The 13,449-nt window shown below is 43.4% G+C and overlaps 1 protein-coding gene across 1 annotated transcript in view; it reads right to left on the reverse strand.

The window, feature by feature from the left end:
- Positions 1–10,038: 10,038 nt before the first annotated feature.
- LOC136678220 (NACHT, LRR and PYD domains-containing protein 3-like) overlaps positions 10,039–13,449 on the reverse strand; it is a 32,040-nt gene continuing 28,629 nt past the window's right edge. The window contains exons 17-19 of the mRNA XM_066656189.1: positions 13,030–13,446; positions 11,158–11,261; positions 10,039–10,056 (exon numbers count right to left, since the gene is read on the reverse strand). Coding sequence (XP_066512286.1) covers positions 10,039–10,056; positions 11,158–11,261; positions 13,030–13,446 — 539 coding nt within the window. The remainder of the gene's footprint in view (positions 10,057–11,157; positions 11,262–13,029; positions 13,447–13,449) is intronic.

Genomic DNA, 13,449 nt, shown 5'->3' on the forward strand with positions numbered 1-13,449 from the left:
ACATGAAGCTGGAACTGTCCTTTTTCCACTGGAGGAGCAGGGACTGTGTTGTGGACGATGACAAATTGGGCAACATTAGGTTCTGACCGGCTTTAATGGACTCACTAGGTGTGTAACTGTGTCCTTTTTACAAAACTCGGGGTCACAAATCCCCTCAGTGTCGTATCATCACGCAGTGCCCCATTACATTGAATGAGGAGTCAAATTAAACCTTAGGGCGCCCTCTTGTGGACGATATGAGGTATTGTCTGATCTCATTTTCATCGGTTCAGGCTTAATTCTGTCCACAAAAGCCCCGTTAGGTTTTATTTATTGTTTAATGTGGTAATTGATAAATAAAGACAACAGCAGGTCAGTTGGATTTTACTGAACACTTTGAGAATGAGGTGTGATTTTGGCCGCGGCTCTGTGCCGCACAACAGGAGCCCACTGTCCCACCTCCAGCTGAATGTGCCGCGACAAACTCGCTCAGTTCACAACGAAATGGAGTCCCACCAGATTCACTCCCTCCTCGACACCAACTGTTAATGTTTCAGTGGTAAACAGTGGGTGTAGTGTGTAAATAAGGAATGGAGAGATCAGACTAGTGTCTGATGCACAGCCTGAGTCATGTCTGTCTGAAAATGATTGTTAAACTGAGGGAACGGATTAAGTCTCGAAATGATATTTTTCCACCATAAGACTTTCGGGAGCGACTGGGAACATATTTTAGAATAAACTTAAACTGACGTGTTTGTTTCCTATTGTACTACACTTGTTTTCATTAGGAATCGTTAAAAATATCCTTTATTTTATTTAGGTTTTTTTTTCGAAGACAACATTTGTCACATTAGTGAGGAATTTTATGCAAAAGATAATCCATTACTCACCACGCCACAGTAAAGGTGCCTTTATTTCCTGAGTAACGGTAACGCACTGTTCTGGAGCTCCTAGCGCCCAGGCAATGGTAAGTTTTGACGTAAAGTCTTCGTGAATTCAAAGTTGAGGGCGTTCCTTCTTAGATTCAGTGCAGCTGTGGACCAATGAGCGGCTGCCGGCTGTGAGCGGGGTCCTATTCCCCGGGGGAGGGGTGCGCTGCTGGACGCCGCTGTCCAAAGGGATTCGCTCACAGCGCTGAGGGGGCGGGTCAGAAGTGATTGACACCTCTGTAAACCAATAGCAGGGACTCAGGCGAAGACAAAGAGAGTCGATGTGCCGAGATCACTCACTCTCTCTGGGTCTGGGAGAGAGAGAGAGGGAGCGCCTGGGAACACATTTTAGAATAAACTTAAATTGACTTGTTTTATCGCAGAACAACCAAATAAAACCTTTATGTTTGGTGACAGACTATTTTAAACGTTTGGTCACTTTGAGGTACATACTGTCTATTTTCAGAAAATACCGAAAACTGCATCTGTGTAAGAATGAGTGTTTTAAAATAAGAGCGGTATTTCCACCGAGGGCCACAGGGGGGCAGTGTGAGCCCGCAGCGCTTTACCTCCTCTCCCTCCTTTAATGATTTTGCTGGTAGTTTTATGGAGAGAGATTAGTCTCAAGATACTTTACAAATGCGTAAATGTTAATCCACAGATGTGGCGGTCACACCCTGTTACTGAAGAAGAATATTCTGTTGTGTTTCACTTGTTGTGAAAAATAATTTTATTATTTTGTGTTAGTGGACAAATATCCTTAAATGATTAGTTAAAATTAAGCATTTATAATTGTGTGAAATCTTGTATCTTATATGTACTCATATGAATGATTAACCAGTATTTAACCATGCATTTAAACAGTTTAGAATCTGCACACTAACTGGCATGTTGACACGTGATATATACACCTTTTTAAATTCCTAAACGTTTAACTTTGAATAATAGTGCACTTAAGCTTTTAGAAGACATATATAAATTACAACTGTTAGCCAAAAGGGGGAGTTGAACTGTAGGGCATCTCAGTGACCTTAAGTCCATTAGTGACTCCTCTGAATCTTGCTGATGGGAGAGGAGTGTGGGAAGAAGAGGTATATTGTCAAGCTTACCTAAGAATTAATGTTTTGGGGTCAAGGTGTATGGAAAACCTGCACGCGAGAAACATGAGTACTAACATGTCTAATTATGCATATTAATATATGTTAATCAGCTAGAAACGCCTCACCACCAGGCTATACGTCATCTGGGGTATAATTGTGGAGTCAGATGGGAGGAGAACTCAGAACTCTACTGGGAAGGCTATTAGACTTTTTCATGTATTAGTTCTCTTGGATCCAATAAATACTTTGATTTGCTTTGAACTTCACTCGACTGGTCTTTGTAACGCTTCCGGAACGAGCACGCCTCCCTGAGGAGGAAGGTTGTATTTTGGACCTTTTGGAGATCTTCTAAATTTTAATTACTTTGGGAACGGTCCAAAAGAACGTTTTAATTCTTCAATTGGTGACCCCGGACGTGCGGAAGTGTGAGAACAAGACCGACTTTGGATTCCTTTCCACTCGCGGCCGCAATGAACTAAAGTGGGTGAGTAGACCCTGTTTTATTCAAATTCTGCATATTGGAATCTCTAAATCAGAGTGGTGTGGAGGTCTGAAGCCGGTCCGGAGTGAGGTATTGAGCAAATCAATTTATTTTAAATATGTTTTTATAATTTTTTATCGGTTTATACATTTGGGGTTGTTGGTTTAAAAAATTAATTATGGAATTTAAAATATAATAGATGGATGTTGGTTTCCCATCTTTTAAAACTGAGTCGTGGCGTCCTCCACTCGGAACCTGACGAGGTATCGAGTTAATTGCCCGGTCGGAAAGGCCGTCCGAGAGGGGTGGTTCCCTCTGAAGTATATTCATAAGCGGAAGTTGTTCCCGCAGGTTAAGTATATTAATATTCGCGGACGCTGTACCCGCGAGCGGAAGTTGTTCCCGCGAAAAAAAAAAAAAGAGCGGAAGTTGTTCCCGCCAGAGTTTGTGGTGTATTTTAATGAAATTTGATTGTGTATTCATGTTTCATGTCTGTTCTGAGAGCCTGTGTTATTCTTAGAGGCTGTGACATGACTGTCGTGTATGTTTTTGCTCGCTAGAGGGCGATAGAGGAGTGTCTTTCTGTGTATGTGTATGTGTATGTGTATGTGTATGTGTCAGCTGAGTGTGTGTGTCTCACCCCCTCCCTTTTTTTCCATCTTATAACTTTTTCAGCTGAAATAATTTTTTGGGAGAAAAAGGAGAAAGTGGAGGACTGATCAACCCCCTTTTCTTCTGCGGTTGCCTTTGAGTTTGTGTGGGGAGAACTGTCCATGTGCTGTAAAGAGCCATAAATTTTCTGTGGGTGTGTTTAGAGAAAAGGGGGGAAAGGACACCTCTGCCTAGAGAGTGTCAGAGAGAGAGTGTGTTTAAAGAAAAAGGGGAATGTGATAAAGAATGAGTGATTTAGAAATTAATAGGGAAAGAAATTTGTAATGGTATAAATTATGAGCTTCGTTCAAGGACAGTTATTTAAATGAATATGAACCTCAATAAAATGAGGGGTTTGTTTATTCATGACAATGAGCCCTGAACAGAAGACGTTTTTAAAGTAAAATATATAAAGTGAATTAAATGAGCTTTCTTGGAGACTATACATTAAGAAAATATAGACAATGAGCTCCAGAAAGACGTTTTTAGAGGTTGAGAGTAGGAGAAAGGAGAGCAAGGTGTAAAGCTGAGTAATTAATAGGGTACATTGGGGAAACTGTAAGGTTTAAACATGGGAATTAAAGGGAAAATTGTTAATTGAACATTTGCTCTAATTTTGAATCTGGTTTCTTTGATATTGTTAATTTAGACTTGTAGTGGAAAAAATATATTTTGTATTTTGTTTACTGCTTATTGTCCTAAGAATATTATTTTTCCGGTTTAGTTTGCATATTTTAACTGTGGTAGTTCGTCTTAAAAATTTATTTTCTGCCTCGGTTTCAATTTTTCGGTCATCATAACATATTTTGTAACTTGCTTGCTAATTCAGTAGTTCATATAATTTTGTTTTTGCTTGCTAGAATATATCTTGTGATTTCACTGTGGCTTGTTGACTGTTAAGTGTGTCTGGAAATTTGTTTTCGTACCTTGAATATAGTCTTTGGTTTAATTATGTGTTGTGAGCTCACTGTCTTGTCTTCCTAGCTTTTTTGTTGATTACAAATTTTATTTCATATATTGGCGTGTTATTTGCTTCTGACTAATAAGCTTTTTCGGTCCGTGGGTCGGTTTCATACTTCATGTAAATTAGGCTTGACTTGCTTTTAAATTCAATACTGTGTTTGAAGACAAACTTATGTTTTCTATCCACCTGTGAAATTATTCACAGGGTTGAGGTGGTTCTGCTTTTCTTTGGCTGAGTTTGTAAACTTGACTCTAAAACTTTGGACTTTTTCTTTTATATAAACTAAGGCGGACTGTGCTGAGAGCAGCGGCGGCTGCGTGGGCGCTCTGCGGGGGTGACCCTGGGAAAAATGTTTTAATTCACTCTGAATTGCGATGAAACCTAGCGGTGATAATTGATTTGCAATTAAAGGGTGAACTAGAACGAAGACCCATTCAGGTAAGGTCCAATTTTTTAATCAGCTTCTTACAGACATTATGGCTACTACTAGAGACTTACATAATGAATTAAACGCCATTTACGGCGTGGGGAACTGGGAATGGAAACCGTTTGTACAAGAAATTGACATAATAACTGAGGGATTAAAACAGGGAGAAATACATTTGAAAAAGCGGGATGTTGTGCACAAAAGTGTGCTCCAGAGATTTGAAACGTGGGCTAAAATACACACGGGGGAGAAAACGTCTTTAATAACCTGTATTAATCAGTTAAAAAGAGAGTTGGAGGAAATATTATGTCAGGCTGAAGCAGAGGTTAGTAAGGCTAGCCTTTTCCAAAGACCTAAGGCAAAGACAAGTTTAAAAATAGCTAAAACGGACATTGCGGAGCTTCAAAATTTTAAAATGGCGTTCCTCAGTCTCATTCCGCAGCTTGTGGTTTTGAAAACACCCGGTCAATCACCTTCGAGCGCTGTTTCACTTACTGCCGAGAACACGGAAGTGGAAATTGAGTATACGAACCACAAGGGGGAGGAGCCTACAGCTCCGCCTCCCCCATATAATCTAGGTCACGTCACACCAGTTGATAATGTCCTCCCTGTCTTCAGTGTAGACTCTGGCACGGTGAGTTTACGGATGGACAACGAAGACAGGGGCTCTCATTCCGAGCAGCCAGCTCAAACAGTCACACACACAAACGTACAAACACAAGATCCATTCCAATTGCGAAAGGCACATGACTCAATTTCAATTGCACAGACAAATATTCACACTGACTGTTCTGACATTATAGATACCACAGGAAATTATGTAGAACAGGATAAACCGCGCCTTGTCGATAAACAAACACTGACAACACCATTTAAGAACCCGATGCCACGTAAAAATAAACAAAACATCAGGATTAAAGCAGATTTAGAGGGACATGTCACAACGGATGACTCTGACCAAGATGAGGGACTTATAGCAGATGATGAGGACAGTGCGAATGAACGTCGTGGTGGTAGACGGATTACTGATTTGAACAATACATTGCGTGCCATGGAAAAACTCATATTAGAAGAACAGAGACAATTGGACTTAAAAAAACAGACTGTAGAATGTGACATGCACACTTCAGACAAAACGGACATTTTGAGACGAAGCACCAGACCCCGACACCCGCCTGACAGATATAGGACTGACACTAACGTCGACACTATGTTTCCATTAGTGGCCACTAGTACAGGAACATATAAATATGTACCATTATCATTGACTGATGCACAGACTTTGGTCGATCAGCTTCCGCCTTTATGTAGTGGAGCGGCTGCTTGGATTAGAAAGCTGGACAGTCTGACAGGTGGCATGACTTTAGCACTGGGGGATTTTAGAAACATTATTAAAAGATCGACTACTTCCATGGAAGCAGCTGAAATAGAGAGACAGGCTCAGACATTTACTCAACCTAATTATGATATTTTCCACGCTCACTCGCAGCGCCTCACTGACGTCATGAGAGAGATGTGGCCAACCAGAGTAGCGTCCACAATCCCATCATATGCCTGGGATGAAAAGCTTAGCCCAGGGGAATATATGGGTAAAGCAGTTGAGGATTGGACTAACACTACAGGGGTTCACCCTGCTAGGGGGCAGCAGGTGGTTTGGTTTAGGACTGCAGTTGTGAAAGGCTTGCCAGCCCTCATAAAGGACAAAATTGAGGACGATCCTAATATGGACCCTGACGCACCACATGACTTGTGGGTTAGGCACGTTTTGTTCCATATGAACAAATATAAGGAAAAATTAGATAACAAAGACAAGGAGACACTTAAGTTACAAAGAGACCTACTAACTGTTCAACTAGCAGAAGCTAGGAAATCTGTAAATGATAATAAAAAGCAAACAAAGTCTGACACCATGATGCCTATGACTGCACCACCATATAATATGCAATCACCACAAACATTTATGAACACAAACACATACATGCCTACCCAATCAGGGCCACCACAAAACCCACCGTATAATTATGGACCAAGTCCATATTTCTCATATTAACCCTACTCATGGGGCAGGGGGCGCGGTAATGGCAGGTGGAGGGGCAGGGCTCGCCGCCGGACAGGGGCGTGCCTAAGATGTGGAGCTTTGGATCACTGGGCAGCACAATGTAGGGCACCACTCTCTACTGACACCAGCTATCCACACCAGGCACCACACCCACAGGCGGCACCAAAACCGGAGCCATCACATCTTCCTGCTGGCCAATACAGCATGGAGCCGTGGGGTGGACATTGACGGGGCCCAGAGGAGCACCAGGACAGCAGGGCCAGGGCGGAACACATGCTGTCATTAACTGTGGGGGCCTCCGAAATCCTTTTTCTGGTAGACACGGGAGCCACATGGTCAGCCATCAACAAAGTATTACCAGCACATCTGATGAGCGAACATACTGTGCAAGTAAGGGGCTTCTCGGGGACATCTACATCACTGCCAAAAACAAGACATTTGCCAGTCAGTACTGGTACACAGACTGTGTCACATTCATTTTTAATTGCACCACAAGCACCCTTGAACATTTGTGGTAGAGACTTGTTGATGAAAATGGGAGTTACTATTTTATGCCAACCAGATGGGATCACACTTACGTGGTTGGATGGACACAAAACTGTGGCAGTGGTGGGGTACACTGATGGTATGTACCTGATGAGACCTCAGCAGGATGAGTCGGTAGACATTTATTGGGGTTTAGTGACTGGACAGACGGACCCGTCACCACGACTCATTGCTTTGTTCCACCAGTGGTCACCTTGGATTACAGCTATGGCACCCTACGTCCCTCCGCCCGACCCATTACATGTCACCCTGTTCTATGATGTAGGGGGAGATTTAACTTATTATGAAGCTTTTCAAACAGAATTAGAGGGTACAGAGTGGTCGGTTGATACCACAGGGATTTATGTGGGTCCTGAAGGGGTGGCATCTCCTGTTTCACTAACACCACAACAACATTATTGGTATAAACTGTCTGACACGGTGGCACCACACATTTCACTAGCTCTCCATCAGAGACACGAGGCCAAGCAGTTGGGCCCTATGGTAAAAAGAGCAAATGAGGCCACGGATTGGGTCCGGACCCAGCTGCCTGGTGTCATGTTTTCGCAGTCCACACAGACATATCACATCACTGATAACTCATCCATCCAAGTCACATTGCACCATCAAATGCTGCCTAGATACCATGGTTGTGAGGACTCTGATTATCTACAGATGGAGGTATTATTGGCATCACTACCTGACACATTGTGGTCCATAGGACCAGATGATGTAGGATAAACTAATCAGACACCTGTCTCTTTTTGTATGAATATTACACAACCAATTTGGATTCCCCAATATAAACACAAAACCAGAGACTGTGTAAGACATGTTAGGATTTTTAGAACTGACTGGTTACAGCAGACAATACATTACTGACTTTGTCGGACGAACATAACCTTTTAGGGACATGGTGAAATCGCTAGGGATGGGAAATTTGTCTGGTAAGCTCAATTGGACGGTGGAGTCTGAACAGGTGTTTATAGATGTTAAACAAGCCTTATCTGTTGCAGTTGACTTAGCCAGACCTGACTATTCCTTACTTTTTACATGGATGTTTCTGAAACAGACACTGTGATTAATGGTGTACGGTTTCAGAAAAAGGGGGAACGCAGAACTGCTAGCAGTAATTTCAGCATTAGAAGTGGCACATATAGGAAAACAACAAACACTGGACAATCTAAAACAATGGTGGCACCCATACATGTCAGCATTAGTGGTTGATTACATCACTAAATGTCAGATTTGTAACACTCAGAATGTAGCAAAAGCATTTAAACTAGCTCCAGGAAGGTTTCCATTGCCAGATTCTCATGGACATGAGATTCAAATGGATTACACAGATATGATTGATCCCATTAGGAGATATAGATATCTCCTGGTCGTTGTAGATAGATTCTCGGGGTGGGTAGAGGCACTCCCCAATCTGAGGGAAGATGCAAAATCAGTCTGTAAGTTTCTGATTAATTGTTGGATTCCGAACCATGGGTTTCCTAGGAAAATTTTTTCAGATAACGGGAGTCATTTCACGAGTAAAATACTGCAGTGGGTGGAGCAGTCGTTGGGGCTGCGCCATAGCTATGGTTGTGTGTATCATCCTGCCTCACAAGGTCAAGTGGAGAGGATGAATCAAACTTTGAAAACCAAATTAGCAAAAATCAAACTGGCCACGGGCATGAATTGGCTTGAGGCCCTTCCAATTGCTTTAATTAGTGTCTGTAGTTCAGTAAATAGAACAATAGGATTTACTCCTTTTGAATTAGTGAGAGGCATGCCATTTCCAGGCCCCAACAATGCGCTTGCGTCCCCACAGAAACCACCTCAAGCAGAGTACCGACAGCTATATGAAGAACTAAAAGCTGTTTGTAAAGATTTCTCTATACAGGTGCAGGAAAGGAGAGAAGAAGAAGAAACGGAGGAGAAGGATCCAGAAGTGACAGTCTCACCCTGGGTCCTCCTGAAGGTCATCAAGCGGAAGTGGTACGAACCTCGTTGGACATGACCCTACCAGGTGACAGAGAGAACCAGTTGTGCAGTCCGGCTGAAGGGTAAAGGCTTATAGTGGTACCACCTCACACAGTGCAGAGCCGCACCGACACCTAACATCAAACATTCACTGAAGGAAAACAACACCTCAGAAGAGGCTGATCAAGCAGCCTCAACCAACATAGGGGCAGAATAATCCCCTGAGGCAGGGGCACCACAAGGAAAGTCTATCCTTGCCCCCAGCGCAGATCCCTACCAACGGATGAAGAATACACTTTAACACATACACATATAGGGCTCATTGTAATCTCTTAGTCCAGAGGGTGAGTGGTAGGACAGAGGTGTCCACTCCCAACAGGAGCGGTGTAATTGCCCGCTACCACCACAATCTGCCATCACGCTCTACCTAAGTCACTCGCCAACCCGGGGGTGACCTAGGCAGACCAATCTAACATTAATTGCTTACCATTTATATAAATGTATTGACCTGTCAGTTGGACAGGTCAAAAGGGGGAATTGTTGTGAAAAATAATTTTATTATTTTGTGTTAGTGGACAAATATCCTTAAATGATTAGTTAAAATTAAGCATTTATAATTGTGTGAAATCTTGTATCTTATATGTACTCATATGAATGATTAACCAGTATTTAACCATACATTTAAACAGTTTAGAATCTGCACACTAACTGGCATGTTGACACGTGATATATACACCTTTTTAAATTCCTAAACGTTTAACTTTGAATAATAGTGCACTTAAGCTTTTAGAAGACATATATAAATTACAACTGTTAGCCAAAAGGGGGAGTTGAACTGTAGGGCATCTCAGTGACCTTAAGTCCATTAGTGACTCCTCTGAATCTTGCTGATGGGAGAGGAGTGTGGGAAGAAGAGGTATATTGTCAAGCTTACCTAAGAATTAATGTTTTGGGGTCAAGGTGTATGGAAAACCTGCACGCGAGAAACATGAGTACTAACATGTCTAATTATGCATATTAATATATGTTAATCAGCTAGAAACGCCTCACCACCAGGCAATACGTCATCTGGGGTATAATTGTGGAGTCAGATGGGAGGAGAACTCAGAACTCTACTGGGAAGGCTATAGACTTTTTCATGTATTAGTTCTCTTGGATCCAATAAATACTTTGATTTGCTTTGAACTTCACTCGACTGGTCTTTGTAACGCTTCCGGAACGAGCACGCCTCCCTGAGGAGGAAGGTTGTATTTTGGACCTTTTGGAGATCTTCTAAATTTTAATTACTTTGGGAACGGTCCAAAAGAACGTTTTAATTCTTCACACTGCAACAACAAGCTGAATGTATGAGAGTAAAGACTATAAGAGAATGTAAACACAAAAGATCCTCAGTGGTTTCTCTGGTAAAAAATGGGATTAAAACCATGAGCCTGAAGCTAAACGTGACACAGGGGGTGTTTCTACAGCTGTAGTGGCTATGACTCCAGAAGTAGAGGGTGAGGAGGAAGAGGCTGTCGAGTAAAAAGCTCTGTGCCTGGTTCACCTTGAAGAACAAAGCCTTATTTAAAAAACCCAACAATTTCCACTGAGTAAAGTTCCTTGTCGTTCTGATGACGTAGAATCCCTAAATTCTTGAGATCATTAAAGTAACGTTTAGTTTAAATCAGTGTTGGAGCCAGAAACAGACCCTGGGCAAAAGTGTGTGGACACAATCATTCTTCCTAAAATAATAAACAAATGCTAATTTTAGCACATGGTCAAGGTTTTTATCACGGGGCGAGTGTTTAACACGAGCAGGACACGAGTAATTATTTAAACACAATGCAGCATTAAATAAACATTGCTCTGAAATGTATTTGATCTAGAAGCTGTTACACGCTGAATATTTAATTGTGTATTAATTTGACGTAAAGTACTTCACTTGATTTTTAATTTTCAGAGAAATCCCACTGTTTTCAGTCGAGTTGAATCTGAAGAATATCACTCACTTTATGAGGTATTTATGCAGAACACTGGCTCAGAGAAAGAGTGATTCACACATATATATTTACATTATGAACGCATATAATATCACCTTCTCTTTGATCTTTCTGCTGCAGTAAATTCTCCTCGAGTCGTTTTTCACCAGTTCACAGGCTTCATCCACTTTCATCAGCACAATGACCTGAGGTGTGTCCACTACACAATCACACAGGAGATTACACATATGTAACAAAGCTCAGCAATAAATCATTAATAAATGAGGGGATTCTATATAAATAACACTTTAAATTTCACTTTAAAACTTTACAAATGTTACCTTTTTTCAGGAAAAACAGCTGAAACCTGGACTCGTTTCACCACGGCACTTTCAGTCTTTCAGCATCTGAGATGAATCTGGGCTCAGAACCTGGTGCTGTTTATGAACAGAAATGTTATATGGCTCTCTCCTTTCAGAAATGTTTCAGGGTGCGTTTCTTGATGCAGTGGCTGACTGTGTTCACTTTCATCTCTGTTTCTGACTCAGAAACATGTGCCCCCTGATTCTCCCTCTGTTCCGGGGGCAGGTGGGGGGCATAAGGCACAGTTGGAGAAGCACTGGTATAAAGCACCCACACATGAGCCTAAGGTCACCATGTCCAGTGCAGAGCAGAGTGTAAAATCTCCCAGCACTGGGCGGTGAATCAGTGGAACTGTGCTCTCTGGAGTGATGAAGCTCCGTCTGATGATACCTCTGTGATGAGCTGGAGATTCATCTCAGCACCGACCCTCACTAACGTCGCTGAATACAATCAAACCCTCAGAGCAATGTTGCAGCACAGAGTTTAAAGCCTTCCTAGGACATAGAAGACTGTTACTGCAGCAAAGTATCAACAAACCCACTGTTAATGCCCTTCATTTCAGAAAAGCACTGGAGGAGCAGGTGTCACATTTGGCCTGGAATGATGGCATTGACTCAGGGTGAGGCTGGATACTTCACCTCAGCCACAGCTCCACTGTGTATGAGCCACATGTCAACATTTGGTCCACGCCTGACTCACACAACACACACCATAACCCAAGTCAAGCCCAGCTCCTGAGAGTCGGCCCACGCCTGGCCACACAACACGAGCTGTAACTCAAGCCAGGCCTGGGTCGTGACGTTTGGCCCAGGTCCAGCTCACACCACACTTGTGCCAGTGCCGTTACTGAACCGTAAATGAATCCCAAAACTGACACAGATTCGGCCCAAATGTGTCTGCTGTCTGGGTCTGTGCTAGGTGTGGAGTTTTATTTAGGCTCCGCAGTGAGTTTGTGTCAGAAAGGACAGGCTGTGTGTGTAACTGAGTGAGAGTTTAAGTCTTGTGCTGATGTGTGGACACCTGGGTTTCAGCTTCATGAAGAATACAAGAGGTTTTAAACTGAGAAAAGCAGAACACTCAGTTTGTGTTTGGTGTTTGGTGGTGTGTTTGTGGAGCTAGGGCCTGTGGGGGAGTCTGCTGTCAGCGTTTGGCGGGAGCATAGCGTCCTCCCACACCCGGCTGTGTGAGAGTCTGGAGTTTGGAGGAGTGTTGTCTGGCGGCGGTAAATGTCGTCGGCCACGAAAACAATGTCTCCGCATCGCGATTGTTTTGTTTTTGACTAGCGAGCAGTTCGTGGTTGATTTGGTGGAAAAAGGTTTGGTTATAAATGACCAGTTTACGCCTGTGCTGCACCTGAGTACCCCGTCTAAAAGAATTACTTTGTCCAACGTCCCTCCCTTCATTAAGGATGAACAGATTGCTCAGGAGCTTTCCCGGTTTGGGAAGCTCGTCTCCCCGATCAAGAAGGTCCCTTTACCCTGTAAGTCGCCCCTAATTAAACACTTGGTGTTTTTTAGAAGAGTGGTTTTCATGGTGCTGAATGGAGGAGCTGAAATGTTGGACTTAGTTTTGAAGTTTAGAGTTGACAGTTTTGTGTACTCAGTGTTTGCATCGACTGACAGTACTATGAGGTATTTTGGGTGTGGACAGGTCAGACATCTTGTTCGTGCCTGCCCTGACCGAGTTAATACAGGCACTGAGGGGACGGGGGGGCACTGAGCAGTCGGGGCCTGTAGCGGCTGTGCCTGCGGTGGTTGTTCCCCCTGCGACCGCTGGTTGGCCGGCTGCACGGACTCCGAACAGCACAATGTCACCACTGGGGGGGTCCGCTGTTGGGGTGGCTGCCGGGGCCGTGTTGGCCGCGGTGGAACCCTTTTCGGCGGGGTCCTCTGTTGGGGTGGCTGCCGGGGCCGCGTTGGCTGCAGTGGAGCGCTCTTCAGCGGGGCCCTCTGTTGGGGGGGCTGCTGGGGCCGCGTTGGCCGCGGTGGAGCCCTCTTCGGTGGGGTCCGCTGTTGTGATGGAGCCCTCATCAGCGGGGCCTGCTG

Source organism: Hoplias malabaricus, chromosome 2 (assembly GCF_029633855.1).
Source record: "Hoplias malabaricus isolate fHopMal1 chromosome 2, fHopMal1.hap1, whole genome shotgun sequence".
Taxonomy (NCBI): Eukaryota; Metazoa; Chordata; class Actinopteri; order Characiformes; family Erythrinidae; genus Hoplias; species Hoplias malabaricus.